Raw genomic sequence first — 16,568 nt, 5'->3', positions numbered from 1 at the left:
AATACCATATTTTCATAATTAATCAATCGAAAAAAGTTGACCGACAATCTCCTTGACAGTTTCAACTCTAATGTTTTTGTATTTACTAAAAATGACTTCACTCTATGTCTCAATTCCATGATCAATGCCTTTTAGAGCCCACAAAAGGGCATAAGGAAAGTAAAGCTTGTGTGCTTTTCAAAATCCACAACTATAGCTAGCTTGATCTGTTGTGCTGATTGTTCTGGTCCACTTTCTTTGTTATACTACTTGTTGGAAACTGTTCGTTCAAACTAGTTTGATGTTTTTTCTTTGCTTTCTTTGAAGACGTTGATAAAATTTTTTGGGCCTGGAAAATGTTATTCCTTCTATAGTTATGGTTCTTGAAATTTATTTGGCCTTTAATAGGTTAATTTTTACTGCACCATCTGGGCGATCAATGCCTCGTATGCTTTCTGTATTCTCAAATATGTGCCAATTTCAGGTTCGCTATTTCTGGCCATTGAATGCTGATAGCCGCAGAGAATTTGATAAACTATGGCAAGAAGTTATTAACCAATCTGGAGGAAAGCCCACTTACAATGCCATCTCTGTGATGTTTGGAAGGTTTGATATCTAAACCTCTTAGCTTTTCTAAGTAAATGGAATCTTAATCGGAACACGCCCGTGCATCACCAATCAGGGCTCTGATGGTGCCTGAAAGCTGCAGTGGAGTGGCGAGATTCAACTTTGACTATCTATGTGGGCGTGCGGTAATGCTCTTAACTGCTTCTTTTATTCAATATATTGATAAACTTAAAATTACTTAATTCTAGTGCTATGGATCTACATTTTTTTTTGTATTCATAATTCTAGTTTTTAGTTGTGTGTTAATTAGAACGGTTGCGGTAATGTGGGATAACCAGCGCAATGCAAAGGCATAAAGTGTAATAGATTGGGAGCAAGTTCTGGCTATGTTTTATTGCGAAAGATTTGTGAAAATTAGAGTATTTAGTTCTTGCATCATTCAACATGAATGAATGGAGGGGAAACTTAATAAAGTCAACTTCAATGAGATTAGAAAGGCTAATTATGATGGCAATGATCATTTGAATTTAGTTGTTCATGTCCTGGCTTCCTAGAAATGGCCTGAAGGTGCATTGGGCTCTGGCAACAATTTAGGTCCAATGATATTAGTTTACTTAACCTGTTTTGACAGCTCTTTTAAGTTGACTTTGGGAAAATATAACTCCACTTTGCTTGACCAGTTGTAATGCTTGTCAAAGTTTCGAGAAAAATAGGTTGAATTCTGAATAGGCTCAATGCTTTTTCTCTTTGCTTTCATTCCATTAAATAATAATCTTACAATCTATTTAAGGTACAATATATTTTGTATAATCTATTTTAGGTAACTCAATAATACATATTACAAATCTAAAGATTCAGCTAAAAGGAAAATAAATCAGAATAAAGATATTGAAAATAATTTAAATAAGGAAGCTCCTAAATATAGAAAACTCCTAATTTAACTGTATGATTTTCGTCCTTTCTGACTGGCAATGCTCGGTTATGTAATGTTGGCGTTACGAGTCTTGCAATCATTTAAAAGGAAACGAGGGCAAGGGAGCGAGGGAAAGTTGAATGAGGCATCATATATGTGACTCGCATCGAGCAACACACAGTCAGTGAGCTTTGTAGATCTGCTTGAGGGAGGAAGATGATGCAATGGCATGCGAAGAAGTGAAAGTGGAGAAGTTATGCAAGAACAACAAGCACAAGCAAGACGAGGGTCATGACGACTCTGCCTGGGAACGCAAGTGTACCCGAGGGCTAAAAATGTGTGCTATTAACACACACAAAGGTGACGAAGCAAACTAGAGCAGTAATGAGTTGCTACCACATTCAAGCAGAGGAGATTATCGTGTCGTTTTCGCACGAGCTATGAGTTGAAGCAAACTTCATGCTCAAACACAAACCAATCCAACATACATAAACTTGTGAAGTTGTCATCATAAAAATTAAAAAGATTCAAGCAAGTGACGAAGGCAAGAAAGGCTTTCGCGTGCTAGTCTAGGGTGGTTCTTCCGGAAGAAGGTAAAAATTTTAATATCAATAACAAGTGCTTATCCATATAATTATAGATTTTAAAGAAAATTAAATTATTATTTGATGACTAATGTTACTCTTGGTAAATATAGAATGATTAATATTTTAATATAAAATTTTGTTGGAGTTCAAATAATAATTGAAATGACATATTAAAAGTTAAAGATATAAATAATAAATATTAGTTATGAATTATGAATGAAAATTATAATGGAATATACATTAAATAGGATTTAGATTTAAATAAGAACTAAAATAATTATTAGAAGCTATATGATTAATAAAATGAACTAGAATAATATGCTAAATTTAATTTAAAATATTATTACAATCATTAATTAAATATAGTGATTTAAATAAATGATTAAATAAAGATTAGTCCTGCATAACTAAATAATTTGATTAAAATTTTATATTTCTATATTAGACATCTAATTAGAGAAAGTAAAATCTAATAGGTTAAAGAGCAAAGTGGAAAAGCAAGTAATACAATATTAAGGTTAGTATGCTTATTTTTAATCTATGAAGTAGTTAGTGTCATGATCCGACCTGAGACTTGGAATAATCCAAGGCAGGAATGATTAGATGGTATAATTAATATTCTATTTACTTTCCACAAATTATCATAATTTCTACTTTTTAAAAGTGTCACTAAGAAATCTCAAAGTACACTACACAGAAAATCAAATATTCCAAAAACAATAATATAATCTACCAATAAAATATCTCAAAACAACATATAATAGTATTGTAATAGCCAATTTGTGAAATAGGGTAAAATTTTGGCAATTTAAAATATACCCCAAATTTCACATTTCTCCGATTTCAACTGAAACAATTTAATTCTACGCATCGAATCAATCAATTTGATATAAAACACAATATATTTACTATGATCGGATTGGGAGATAAATTTTGGAAGTTATAAGTTTAATTAAACCTAATTATTCCTAATCTCCTGTACATGCAATGTAGTCATCGAATTATCTCTCAATATTTATCGCTAGTTTAGTTGAATGGGAGTCTCCAAAGCCTTCGAATTCCTCCCCCTCTCCCGATTTCCTTTTCTCTGTCTTGATCACACTTTGCAGAAGGGCTCCCGTGTGGCTCCTGTAGTAAAAGTCCCAGCTAGAGCATAGCCACGGCCTGCAACAGGCGAGCGACTTGTCAAGAGCAGGCGAGCGACCTATCAAGAGCTACAGACCTTGATTCAGGTCTTCAGAACGAAATCGGTAAGTGTGGAATTGATTTTTATGACATTTGAGATTTTCATTTTCTTCCTCGTTCTTTAATTTTGAAATCTGCTTCCTTTTTTGTGCATTGTTCATTTTCGTTAGCCGGGGTAGGTGTCGAGTTTGTGTCAGAAGTGTCGAAAGTGTTTCTCTTTTCAGGTTTATTCTCACTCAAAGTGGTTCTATCTTGCTTTGAACTAATCTGCTCCACTCCCTAAGGTGTGCTCCTCCTGAGGTCTCTATGGGTTTTTGTTTGACTGGCAGTAGTTGTTTACTCTGCTTCTGGTCCCTCTTTTATTTTTAGTGCCACGGTCTGCACGTCTATCAATGGCTAAAAGGATTTCAATTAGACCATTTTACTGATGGCGGGCCTTAAGCATCCCAAGTACCTTGCTATGGTGCGCTTCTATATCTCATTTGACTCACACTTCAACTTAAGTTGCATAAATTTTATCCCGTACTCAACTGATATCTCCTGCTACAGGAAGTGGTGCTTCAAGAAAATATTTTGGGAGTAGTGCGAGGGTAGGTACTATCGCTGCATCGCCTTCTTCATTTTCTTCTAAGAAGTGATTTTGTTACATCTTTCTCTCAGTCTCTCCCTCTTCAAGTTCTCCCACCACAAAGAGGTATTTTTCTATAACTTGATGGAGATGAGCTCACTCTTCTTTCATCGAGCACCTACTTGTTTTCAAAGATCCGCTTAACTGTTTACATCCACTCAAGGAAATCATCTAGATCCATTCTACCCTAGAAGTCTGGTAGGCCCACCTTCATTTCCAGTTCTTTGTATTCTCTAATAGGCATGCTATCTTTGTATCGTCGAACAACACTCCATCTCTGTATTCTCCAGTAGGCATCTCATCTCTGTATCCTCCCAAAGGTGCTTAATCTCTATATCTTTCAATAGACACTTCAGCTCTAGGCCTCGACTAATAATATACTCAAAAGTGTTTTGGTATGTCTTCTCCATTGGAACCATCTTTACAGAAGGGATTTAGGTGATGTTCTTGCTTTCCTTCACGAATTTCATTGTTACAATCGATGGTGATCCAGCCCTGGGTTCTTTCCTCAATTGCATCAAGTCGATGCAGCATTTGGTGGAGTTGTCGTTGTATGTTGTCCATGGTTGATTCCTGATCAAATTTTGGTAATTGTCTACTCCGGGGCATGGTTAAGATTTTGGGTGTAAGTAATGGAAGGTGTGTAGGGCGGAGGAAAAAGAAAATTATTGTGGGCAGGGTAATATGTAGAGTTACTAGAAACCCAGGGATAGGATTATATTTAGGCTACCTTTAATACCAAATAATACTGGAGTTTGAACCAAACCACAATAAGGAAATATTATTACTGAAGGCAAATAGAGACTACAATCAGGGACACTTGGAACTAGGAAATAATAAAGACTCACACGAGCTCAACTAGGGTTGATATTGAAGGCGATGGCACTGCGTTTAAGGAGAAATAGTAACTGAAGCGGGTTGGGTGATAGACGACAGCGAGGCCTTTGGGGCGATGTGGGCAGCAGGAAGATTGTAGTAGTGAGTAAGAGGTGGTTGGAAGGGGTGACAACAAGTTGGAGGTGGCTAGAAGAGGGAGACAACAGGATGGAGGTGACTGGATGTCATGACCCGGCTTGGGGCATGAAATTAACCAAAATGGGTACAGACGGTCGGACATTGTGAATTAAATTTTCTATATTTTTTTATAATTTAACGGATGAATAAGTCACTGCAAATTAAATTAAAGCGATACAATTAAAATTACCTCGTTACTGGTTATTCTATCATCTATAAATATTTTCTTGTCTATCGCTCATTTTTTAATAATTTAATTAACCCTAAAAATGTTAGTTAAAATAACAGTAAGCTAAATAAAACTAGTGAATACTCACTCTCCTAAACTATCACAATACAATGAAAAATAATAAAATGCAAGTCATTTAGGCTTCTTTATAAATCAATATAAATATTTAACATGTTATTTAAAGAATCTATATCAATATCATTTCTTATCTGTACAACCATCACCGGAGCACCATCTGAAAATTACCATTTAAGATACTTCAATATCAATTTTTTTTCTATTTATGTGCACGTGTACATTAGTGTTCTCGCGCTAGTACCATCAAGGGGTGACTCCATAGTCATTCATGCCCATACAATCATTTACTGAAAATATCACTAATTAAAAAAAAATATTCATTTTACATTTGCATAATAGTCAAATAATTTAGTAATGATGTTTACACATCACTCCTATAATATGAACAAAAATTCACTAGCATTCAAAATCACAAGCTTGCAGTAAATTCAATATAACCAAAGATAGTATCAATAAATGCATTTGGTCTATAAGAAGTAAAATGTCACTATAATATAAAACATTGATGATAGATGATCTGCTTGCTTTTTAACTTATATTACTTCTATCAAATTAGCACCTATCAAATATAAAACATTTAATCATCACTTTATTTATTTATGTTTTAATTTAATTATCAATTATTGTTTTATTGCACTATTTTAAGTTTTCAATACTTAAACTTTAAGTTTGATTATTGTAAAGTAATATTAAATATTATTAATTTTAATCTTTGGCCAAGCCCTTGATAAGCGCTCAGCTTCCTACCGCTAGATCCTTCCACCGTGCCTGAGCGCGAGAACTGAATCACACAGATGAGGGAGCTTTGTTGTCCTCTTCAACTCAGATTTTGGCTCGGCACTGATGCCTTCTCGACGACGATGTCACCACCACCACCTTCCTCAAATGCTTGACAAAGACACCGCCTCCTTTTTGCTTGTGAGAAAAACGATGATGGCTTGTCTCGACCTAATGCAATGAGTCTAACCACACATACGAGCCGCCACCTCTTTCGACTACCTCTTCTTCCCTTTTGACTCGATGGCACATGATCGAGTCTCATTGTTCAACCCTCTAGGTAAGCCAACAACAACATTTTATAAGCAAAATTCACTTCTTTGACTTCCCAAGCTCTCTTTGTTTTCTCTCCATCCTGCCTAGTTCTTCATTTCCTCTCCCGCACTTTGGCTTTTCGATTCCACTCTCCTGGTAGGTGAGACGGAATGTTACATTAGAAGGGGGCGGCAACACGTTTGTAGGTGGCTAGAGGGGCCGACAAGAAGCTGGAGGTGGTTGGAAGGGCTGGCAATGAGGTGGAGGGGCTGGGAACGATGGTCGATGACAATAAAAAAGAAAAGAGGTTTTTTTCCAGGTGGTGACAGCAAGTTGAAGGCGGCGTGGTGACAGCAAGTTGAAGGCGGCTGGAAGGGCTAACAATGAGGTGGAGTGGATGGAAGCGATGGTCGGCGACGGGAAAAAATAAAGAGGTTGTTTTCTAGATGGCGGCAATAATTGCGATGATGGTAGTAGCGGAGGAGGGATGGTGGGAAACAGGGAATGATAGATAAGCACCACCTCAGGACAAGTTACAGTCGGATCACCTTCTCCCTTTCCGATACAATCCTAAAAGGGAAAATCTGGATGCTGACGACTGTCCTGATAGAAAAATAAATTAAAAAAAAATTAAACCTAGAATCCTACGAAAATAAAATATAATAATAGGATATTTGGCCCTATAGGACTCGCTAACTCCACAATGGAGACCCAATTTGGACCGATTCGGTCCAAGAACGCTAGTCGGGTCGCGGCTTTATTCTTGGAACTCTCGCATCAAGAGCTACAAGACCGCTCCCATATCGCCTATACTAGGTAATATATGCCACCCAAGATACTCATTCAAGTTCAGTTAAATGATTAAAAGGAAATTGCTAATACATTTATTATTTAAAATGCATAATATTTCTAAAGAATATATGATGATAATCAATACGATAACTATGGCAGTGAATAATACTTAAATTTTACTTTATATTTAAAATTTTTGAACCCTTTTAGATAAACTATTTTTAACAAACTACCCAAAGGCATGTTTAAATAAATCGAACATTATCGTACTTAAATTCGACGAAGGGAACAATCTTTATGGTCATTTCATTTATCTTCATTGTCATAAGCTATCTTTCATTTATCATAAATTTAGAGTAAAGTGCCAAAATAGTCTTCTCGCTTTTTTAAATGGAACCATTTTAACTCAATAGCTTATAGAAATGTTAAAATAGTTCTGGACTATTTTAAAATTGAGATCTAATAATATTCCATGGAGACTATTTCAGCCCTAATTTAAAGAGTAGGGAATATTTTGGCATTCCTATGAAGTCTCGGACTAAAATGACTCCATCCAAATAGTCAAGGATTATGTTGGCACTTTACTTAATTTTGTTGCTCCTTGTTGATGAAAATTTTTGTATCTACTATCATCGGAAGCATCGTAAAATATATTAGTTTATATGTAGTTTATATTTTTTTATTTTTATGTATGTTTTGTGGATGTGTTGGTAATGATGGCTAATAAGAATTGAATTGGGCTAGAAAGTTGACATTTTATTTCCTTGCTTTAGGCTAGTTTATTTGATTGGAATAACTTTAGTCTTGCTTTTTTTAGTTAATTCCCACAAAATGGTTGAGGGGTTATGAATGTGTGCATTATATTTGTGTTGTTTAGAGTAATTAAGGTGCATTAGTTAAAATCATTTTTTTCCCAACCAAATAGATAGACTGGGAGTGCTTCTTTTTAAGCGAAGGTTTTGGAATTATCTAAAAAAAATGTGAGTGATGTAGGATATACACTTTTTCACCGTTCTTTTAGTGTTAAGGTTTGCCTTTGATGCAACATTAATGTAGGATGATTTTAGTATCGCGGAAGTATCACTCTTGGGTACAGGATTCATGTGGTTTTGATGATAGCAATTTAGTTAATTCGGAGTTTCAAATTAAATAATTGCTTATTTGGAGAAATGCAATATTAAATTGGTAATTCAAACTTATATCAAGATCAATCACATGTCAACTTATTTTTCAATCTAGATTTTAAATGGTCTATAAATAGTGGTCTGGTGCATATAATTCACAACTTTTGGCTTGAATAATTTTTTTTTCTTGTATTAATTTTGTGGGTGCCAGTATGAGAAGATTTTTGTAAAATCATATTATCGTAATTGTACTACACTTTAAAAGAAGAATATCATCAACGAAAAGCATACACCAAATTGATCCTCCTATAAATGTCCATTAAAAGTGATGGTGATAGAGATGGGTATGTTGTTAGTAGAATTCAAATTGGTTGGTTGAAGTGGAGAAATGCACCGGGCCTATTGTGAGATAAAAAAGTACCGCTTAGACTCAAATGGAAAATTTTAAAAGATGGTGGCAAGAACTACAATTCTTTGTAGCGTAGAATGTTAGCCTTTAAAAGAGAAACAGAAAACAAAGTTATGTGGTGTTTAGATGAGAATGGTTAGATGGATGAGTGACTTGATACTTAGAGACAAAATGCATAACAAATCTATCCATGAAAGGGTTGGTGCAGCTCCAGTGGCGAACAAAATTAGAGAGAGTCGTCTTAGATGGTTTATTCATATTAAACGTCAACCATGTGGTAAGACTTGTTTTTTTCTTCTCGTACTGACATAAGGCCAATTTTTATTTAATTATTTCATTCACTATTAATTTTTTATTTATGATATGTTATTGACTATTTTACTTGATATCGTTCCAAGGCTTCTAGAAGGTATTTAGGAATTAGGTTTGGCAGAGAGATGGTTGCGGAATAACAAGGAAGTGGAAATATGAAGTATTGACGCTTTTTGGATGGGGATAGGAGTTGAAATCTGTTGTTGGACAACATATTTGACATGTTTGGCAGTTTTCCCTACTGAAAACAACAATTCATTGAAGAAATGGTGCGATAAAGGCGATGAGGAGGATCCACTGCCTGTTCTTGAACAAAGATATAAATAATCCACTTGCAAAAGGAAGAAGATACAACACTCCAGAGAGCAAAAATGCTATTGCAATCCAGTGTCAGTCCTTCTAAAGTTTTTCTCTTGGTCTCAGCTTAAATCACTAGAATCTTTCCCTCGTCTGCCATAAACTAATACTCCTATGCGTTCTCATCTTCTTCAGTGCCTTTTGTGTCACTGCTTATATTTTCCACTACCCTATGCTCAATAAAAAGATCTCTTGTTTGGGCAATCAAATGCAATGTATCCAAAACCATGACACTTCAAGCATTTCCTGGCTAGGACAGATTTGAGAGTACTAGATATCTTCACTTTTTCTCCACTTTTAAATGGGTTATCATTGAGCCAGATCGGCTTGGATGCTTCACAAGGTGCATTTTTGCTGCCTGATTTGATGGTCAAATCTCGTTTGAAGGGTGGTGTGGATCTAATACTGGGGAGAAGTCTATTCACCTTCACGTATAGGATCCATATATCTTATGATGTCCAATAAGATTTCAACTATACTGCATTACCAATGGACAGTTCAAGTCCTCCAGATATCGAGCTATGATGTTCTTATCGGGCTCTACTAGCTTATATTTCAACATAAACCGCTTAAACTAAGATGTGTACTCCTTTACTAAGGGATGCTGATGTTGTAATTGGTGAAGTCTCAATAACACGTGTTGTCTATAATGTGCTAGTAGGTATTTGCACTGCATTTCTATTTTCTTCTAGGACCAAGTTTATTTTTTTCCTCTCATTGCGTAGGCACTTCAAATTCTCCCACCATAGAGATGCACTCTTCTTTAACTTGATGGCGGCTAGCTTTACCCTTCTGTTAGGTGGGACGTCCTTGTACTCAATGACACATTCCACTGCTTGGAGTCAGTCAATGAACTCGTTTGGATTCATGGGACCATCAAAATCCAGCAGATCAATCTTCATTCCAAAATTCTATTTTTTTTTTCCTCTGAGATTCCATTCCAATCGAGTAAGACGGTAATTTTATCATGAGTACTAATTGAATCCTATAACAAGTGCAAAATCATAATTGAAGTATCATGGGCATGACTGACAATCCTTTGGAATAACTATGAATCTACTACAAATAATAAGGATTAGAGCCCTTAATTGGTACACTTATCCTTTAATAAAAAGTAGTTACTTACCTCAAGGAAGAAACCACGATACTAATACAAATTCAAATGTTCAACTAGCAATTCTACACTATATAGAAAAATAAAATATAAATGAATATGCAATTAAACTTAATTATTCATTAAATTAGGTGCAACTTAATTGACATTTATTATTATTATTGTTATTGTTATTATTATCAGTGTAATATTTTATTTTTATTTTATTTTGATATGGAGGTGATTGTAAGTTTTGAACTAACTTTTTGGGGATTTACATATGTAACACCTAAAACTTAACAAACTGCAAAAATGACATTTTTGAATCCTGTGGGTTCTTAGATCCGTTTTCCTACATTTGACCTAAATCCAGGATTTAGTCAATCCCCATGGAAGATGGATTTACATGATTTAGAGGAGTTGAAGCCCGCATAAGTGGGTGGGAGGGAGGGGGAGAGAGACCAGGGCTATCTTGTTGAATGGTTTTAAGTAGGAGCGAACAAAAGGAGATAAATTTCGGTGGTCTCTACACGTCTACGATTCCACTGTTGCCTTCTTGGCTAGCTCTAATCGCGATGGTGTCGCAAGGGTTCAGTTAGAAAGCTGATGGTTTTGGGCGAACTGCGAGAGAGGAACGAGGCAGATTGGCAAGGGTTTCGGCTGCTACAGGAGCGGGTTGCAAGGGGTGAGCACGGTGAAGCATGGTAACTCCCACCTTCAGCCTCAATATATAAAGAGTGAAGCCAGCTGAAGGCGGTAGGAGAGAGAGGGAAGAAGGAAAGGAAGGTTCGCGGGAGTCTAAATCGGGAAGGTCGCGAAAACAGAAGAGGAAAATTCGGTGCTTACATACTATCTTTATAGTATAATGTGATAATAGAAAATCATGGAAATTTAAAGTTAAATTTTAGTACTTATCTTTATGATGAAGTGTTATGCATACCTGAGAGTTAGATAGTAAAAGAAATTGATAGCTAAGTTGGGTGTAGCGGAAATGAGGATGTTAAGACGAATGCTTGCAAAAATAGAAGGGATGAATGAAGTTATGATTATATTAGAGAACTAGTTTGTGTGATATTTATTGAAGATAAGTTATTTAAAACAGGCTCAAGTGATTTGGAAATGTACAAAAAACCATAAAAAATGCACCAATTAGACATATGGATAAAATTAGCATGGGAAATTAGAAGAATAATGGATAGACCTAAATTAAAATGGATAAAGTTGTTCGAAATGATTTACAATGGTTAAATTTAACACTTAATCAATACTTTGTAAAAACCAATGAAAAATAAGAATTCACAAAGTTGACCCAACAGTTTGGGCAAGGATAATGAAATTGCTTAGATTGATAATGATAATGAAGATGAACTTGAGCTAACTGTACGAACAAAAATCTTTACTTCACTAATTAACTTTACAAGTCAGTAATATTTATATTGATGTATGACTGGACATAAAAACTCTGGCACTTCTTGTGGTTCATTTTAGAAATTTTAGAGGTCCTGTAGCTGCTTATTTCATAATAATAAGTTAAGTGTTGCCGAGATGAGAATGATTAGGTGGATGAGTGGCTTTACACTTAGAGACAAAATGCGGAATGAATATATTCGTGATAGGGTTGGCGTAGCTCCTGTGACAGACAAAATTAGAGAAAGTCGCCTTAGATGGTTTGGTCATATTAAACGTCGACCATTAGATGATCCGATTAGGAGAGTAGATGTTTTAAATTCGACTTTTGTTAAGAAAGGCAGAGGTAGACCTAGGAAGACTTGGGCTTATTGTATTAAAAATGATCTTAATTTACTAGAACTAAATGAAAATATGACACTAAATAGGACGCAATGGAGAAAAAGGATTCATGTAGACGTAGTTTGTAAATACGGACTCCTCGGCTAATTACATGCACTGTTAATGTCTATTCAACTTAAGCAGTCAATGCAGACTTCTGCTTTCATAAAATATTATAGAGCAGCAATTAAATACTTCTACATATATTGTGAAGACTTAGATTTTGCGTTATTGACAATCTTATGAGCTGTATCATTAATAAGTTGAACAATTTTTTGTGGAATTTTTTATTAAGATTATTATCCTTGAATTTTATTTAGTCTTGTGGCTTATTGAAAGCTAAATGTTCAGACTGGTGCAGCAGATTACATTGCGATTGCTAGGAATTATCACACCGTTTTCATTTCCGATATTCCTGTCATGAGCATGAGGATTAGAGACAAGGTACAAATTTTCCTGTTTCTGTTACCGTTTTTATTTTAGGATTAAGGTAAGTTTAATTGCTCAGTGAGCACATAAGTATCCTAATTGTCGAATTGTTTTTTTCTATCAATTTCTGTTTTATGTTTCCCAATGTTTATTTCTTAATCAGCATTGGATTTAATCCCCAGGCTAGAAGATTTATTACTCTCATTGATGAGCTCTATAACAACCACTGCTGCCTTTTCTGTTTAGCAGATTCCTCAATTGAGGATCTGTTTGTAGGAACTGATGAGGGAACACTTTTTGATCTGGAGAGGTAATTAATGATTAGAGTACAGAATTTTGTTTGCCATTGTTCATTTTTCTAAAATGATGGATGTGCTTGCTTTTTTCAATACTACATGTATTATCTCAGTAAGTTGCAAATATAAAGGAAATATATATATATATATATATATATATATATATATCACTGACGTGCGTGGCCTTCACATTATATAAATAGTAACACGAATGTCTATGTATTTTACAAAAATGTATTCTTTGGGAAGGTACTTCGTCTTCTCAATTATTTTACTTGAAGTAGTGGAGCCTTATTCTGAGTACCGCATTTGTTATTTATTTTTTTTTTTTAGGATTCAGAGTTGTTCCGTTAAAGTGAAACTTTATTGAAACCGTATGGACTGCTTTAATTTTCTCCATTTTCGACCAGTCTTCCCTAACATAAACTATTCTGGTTGCGTGTCTATTCTTGTAGCAATCCGTGCATTGCTCAACTTTGGAATTAGGATGTCCAGCTGCTAGGAGGAGAGTTAGCACGCCTAATTAAATTTTTGCGGTTATCACCTTCAAATGCTACCAAACCAATCCAATTCTCTTTAACATTGTTAAAACTTAAAACTGAGGAAAAGTGGAGAAATTGTATTCTCTTATTCCATCATTTTTAAATTACAAACTGGTACTGGAGTTAACCCAAGTCACGATTGAATGACAGATTTTATTGCTGAATTCAAAAGTTATAACATTGAATCCTCAAACATAAAAAAACACAAACATGAAAACGACCGATGTCGACGACTCTGTAAAGTAAGAAAGAAAACAATACAAAACACATAAACGACCCTCTAGAGGAGAGCGGGAGGCCCAGAAGGAAAGGAAGAGAGATGCAACAGTGGTAGAAGGTGTCGGGCAGCAGGTGGTTGCTGCATTGGAGGGCATAGGAGTGATGGGGCACTGCTCAGAGGAGGCAGGCAGCGGGTGGATGCCGCTTAGGAGGGAGCAGGAGAGGTGGTGGTGAACTGGACAACAGCAAGAAGGGGCGGCTGTGGTTGGACAACAATGGTTGTGGACTGGACAACAGCAGGAAGAGGCCCTGGAGGGGCTGGTAGCAGCAAAGACAGACCCCGGAGGGGTTGGAGGGCATCGGAACAGGCCTTGTAGGGGTTGGCTGTAGAAACGGTAGGCTCTGGAGGGCCTGGCTGTAGTAGAAAGGACGAAACGAGCGATGATAATCACCACTTCTGATGAGTTACGGTCGAAGTACCTTCTTGTCGTCGGATACAACCCTCGGAAGGGGAAAACACTGAAGTCAAAGATTTGAAATCAGAAATAATCAGGAACTAAACCTTAAGCAAGTAATCAGAATATATATATATCAAATAGGTACTAGTAGTGTAATAATAATTATAAAAAATTAACTTAATTAAAAAAAATTAGTTGCTTATGACGCCTGCATTGTTCGAGCGAAAAGTTCATCGCTCATGGGGAGTTAAGAACAAGGGGTAGTTTGTCTCCTTTCATTCAAACCCAGCGAAGTGAGAGAGACTGGGGGGATTGTGTGAGAGCGAGAGAGTAAGGTAGAAGAAGAAGAAAAGGAGGAAGAAAAAGCAATAATGGAGGGAGAAGAAAAAGAAACAGGAGGACGAGGAGTTTACTTGTAATCGAGCCAGAATAGAGGGAGGGTTAGTGCAACATTTTCCTTGCATGAAGGGAGCTCGAGCGTTGCTCAGTCAAGTGCCACGAGTAGCAAAGGAGGAAGAAGAAGAGGAAGCTCGTTCGGCTACCTGGAGTGCTCGAGCAAGACAAAACCTTATCCAGAAAAGGAAATTCAGGTATAAGGTTCAATTTCAAAAATTTACTATTACTTTCTTAATTAATTAACGTTAAAATGAATGTAAGAACCCTAAATTTAAATTTATTTATAATTAAGTTGCTAGGTGCCCAATTGAAAATTCTGAAAACTTTTACAAAAAAATTAAATTGGATATTCCTCTCTCTCTCTCTCCCTCTCTCCCTCTCTCCCTCTCCCTCTTCTCTCTCTCTCTTCTCTCTCTCTCTCTCTATATATATATATATATAGGTAAATAAATAGCTAATGATGTAAATAAATTATGGAAATAATGATAGAAAATCTAGAAGCAATGGGAGAGAAGATTAGCACTGAATAAGATGTTAATTACATTTAAATTATTATTATAGGTGCACTTAAGGACTAGACTAACCTGAGAAAAAAAAGATATTAGACGATGTTGTTGAGGTGGGTAATATGTTTTTATTTTACAATAGTTCTATTTTTTTACGCATGTTTTTATTGTTCTCAGTTTTTATTTTTAAAAGGTAAAAGTCCATCTCTTTTTAAATGTTAAATGCAAGACAAAAATGAATAAAACATGATATATGTATGCATATGGGAGTCACCCCTATATGGTACTAGCATGGAAATACAATGTACCCGTGCTCGAAATGAAAATAGAAATAGAAATGGTTGTCTATCTTTATGGTGGGTTGAAAATGGTTAAACATATATTTTTATAAAGTATACGTTTAGACGGTAACTTTCAATTATAAAAATTGTAACCTAAGTAAATGAAAGGAAATAAATTATTTTTTATACTGCTTTCTTTTACTTCAATCTTTTACTTTTACTGTACTTTTTCAAAATATTTTAAAAAATGAATTATTGTAATTTAGAAATATTTACCTACTGAGTAGTTTTAACTCAAACCATAGCTATTAACATTTTTACAGGAAAATTAGTTGTAGATTAGATGGAACATAGCGAGTATGTGTCCAGGCGCCGAGGAGCGCAAGCTGATAAGTATTGTAGTTTAGTTTATTTTTTATTTGAATATAAATGTTTAAATATAAACAATCTGTTTTAAATAGAAGTTTATAAATAGAATGAGTTTGTCCTTTTGATTTTTATTTTTGTGATGAACTGAAAGTGTTAGATAGGTTTTCTCCGCCCGACTGTTAGTTCCTGCCTTGGTCATTCTAAGCTCTTGGACTGGGTCATGACAAGTAGTTAGAGTATGAAGGAATTGGAATAGAAGGCATAGAAAGGGCAATGAATAGAAATAGAATAGCAAGAGAAATAGGAAAGGAAGGGGGTCGATTTGGAAAGGGAGTATCTTCTCCTTTTAGATGGCAAGTCCTCTGGGTTGGACCGCGACACTATACATCTCGGGGTTTGGGGGAGCTTTGACCACATCCGTCGAAGCTTCTGTCTCATCATATGGCATCTAGTCAACCATGTTGAAGGTGATCTATAAGTCAATCTTGTTGGTGTTGGCATATTAAAACACATCTAAATAGAATATGTATTCATCCCATTTTAGCACAATCAAAATTGAAACTTTATTTGGATGAGTTTCCTCACGAATCAAGTCTCGAGCCATCAAATTTATAATTATCTTCTTCTACTCTTCGTACTCATCTGAGTGTATTTGATAAACAATTATGTATGGAGAAATTAACTCTAGGTTGAAATTTATGGCAAGTTGCACCTCTCTCACTTTCAACCACTTAGGAGAGACTTCTTCTTCACTGATATGATTTGAATTCATTTGAAGAATTTCCCTCTTCATCAAGCTCCTAAGACAAATTTCAACATTGGGGTTCATCCCTCCTATCTGGACATCTGATGATGGGTACCATGCTGAACTGAATCTAACATTTGAATAACTCTGTATAATCTTCCAGTTATGGCACAAAAGAGCCCCATTTGAATCTTTCTCAGTAGGGGCAACTCATGAATGAGTTTATAGATTTGAATGACA

The 16,568-nt window shown here is 35.5% G+C and overlaps 1 protein-coding gene across 1 annotated transcript in view; it reads left to right on the top strand.

Annotated features, from left to right (window-relative positions):
* Positions 1-463: 463 nt before the first annotated feature.
* LOC110022375 (lactation elevated protein 1-like) overlaps positions 464-16,568 on the top strand; it is a gene marked incomplete at its 5' end in the record, with an annotated part of 43,906 nt that continues 27,801 nt past the window's right edge. Inside the window, 4 exons of the mRNA XM_020721269.1 lie at positions 464-585; positions 662-731; positions 12,439-12,531; positions 12,699-12,826. Coding sequence (XP_020576928.1) covers positions 464-585; positions 662-731; positions 12,439-12,531; positions 12,699-12,826 — 413 coding nt within the window. The remainder of the gene's footprint in view (positions 586-661; positions 732-12,438; positions 12,532-12,698; positions 12,827-16,568) is intronic.

Source organism: Phalaenopsis equestris, unplaced genomic scaffold (assembly GCF_001263595.1).
Source record: "Phalaenopsis equestris unplaced genomic scaffold, ASM126359v1 Scaffold000188, whole genome shotgun sequence".
Taxonomy (NCBI): domain Eukaryota; kingdom Viridiplantae; phylum Streptophyta; class Magnoliopsida; order Asparagales; family Orchidaceae; genus Phalaenopsis; species Phalaenopsis equestris.
The sequence above is the reverse complement of the archived record's forward strand: the minus strand, read 5'-3'. Positions and strand labels throughout refer to the sequence as shown.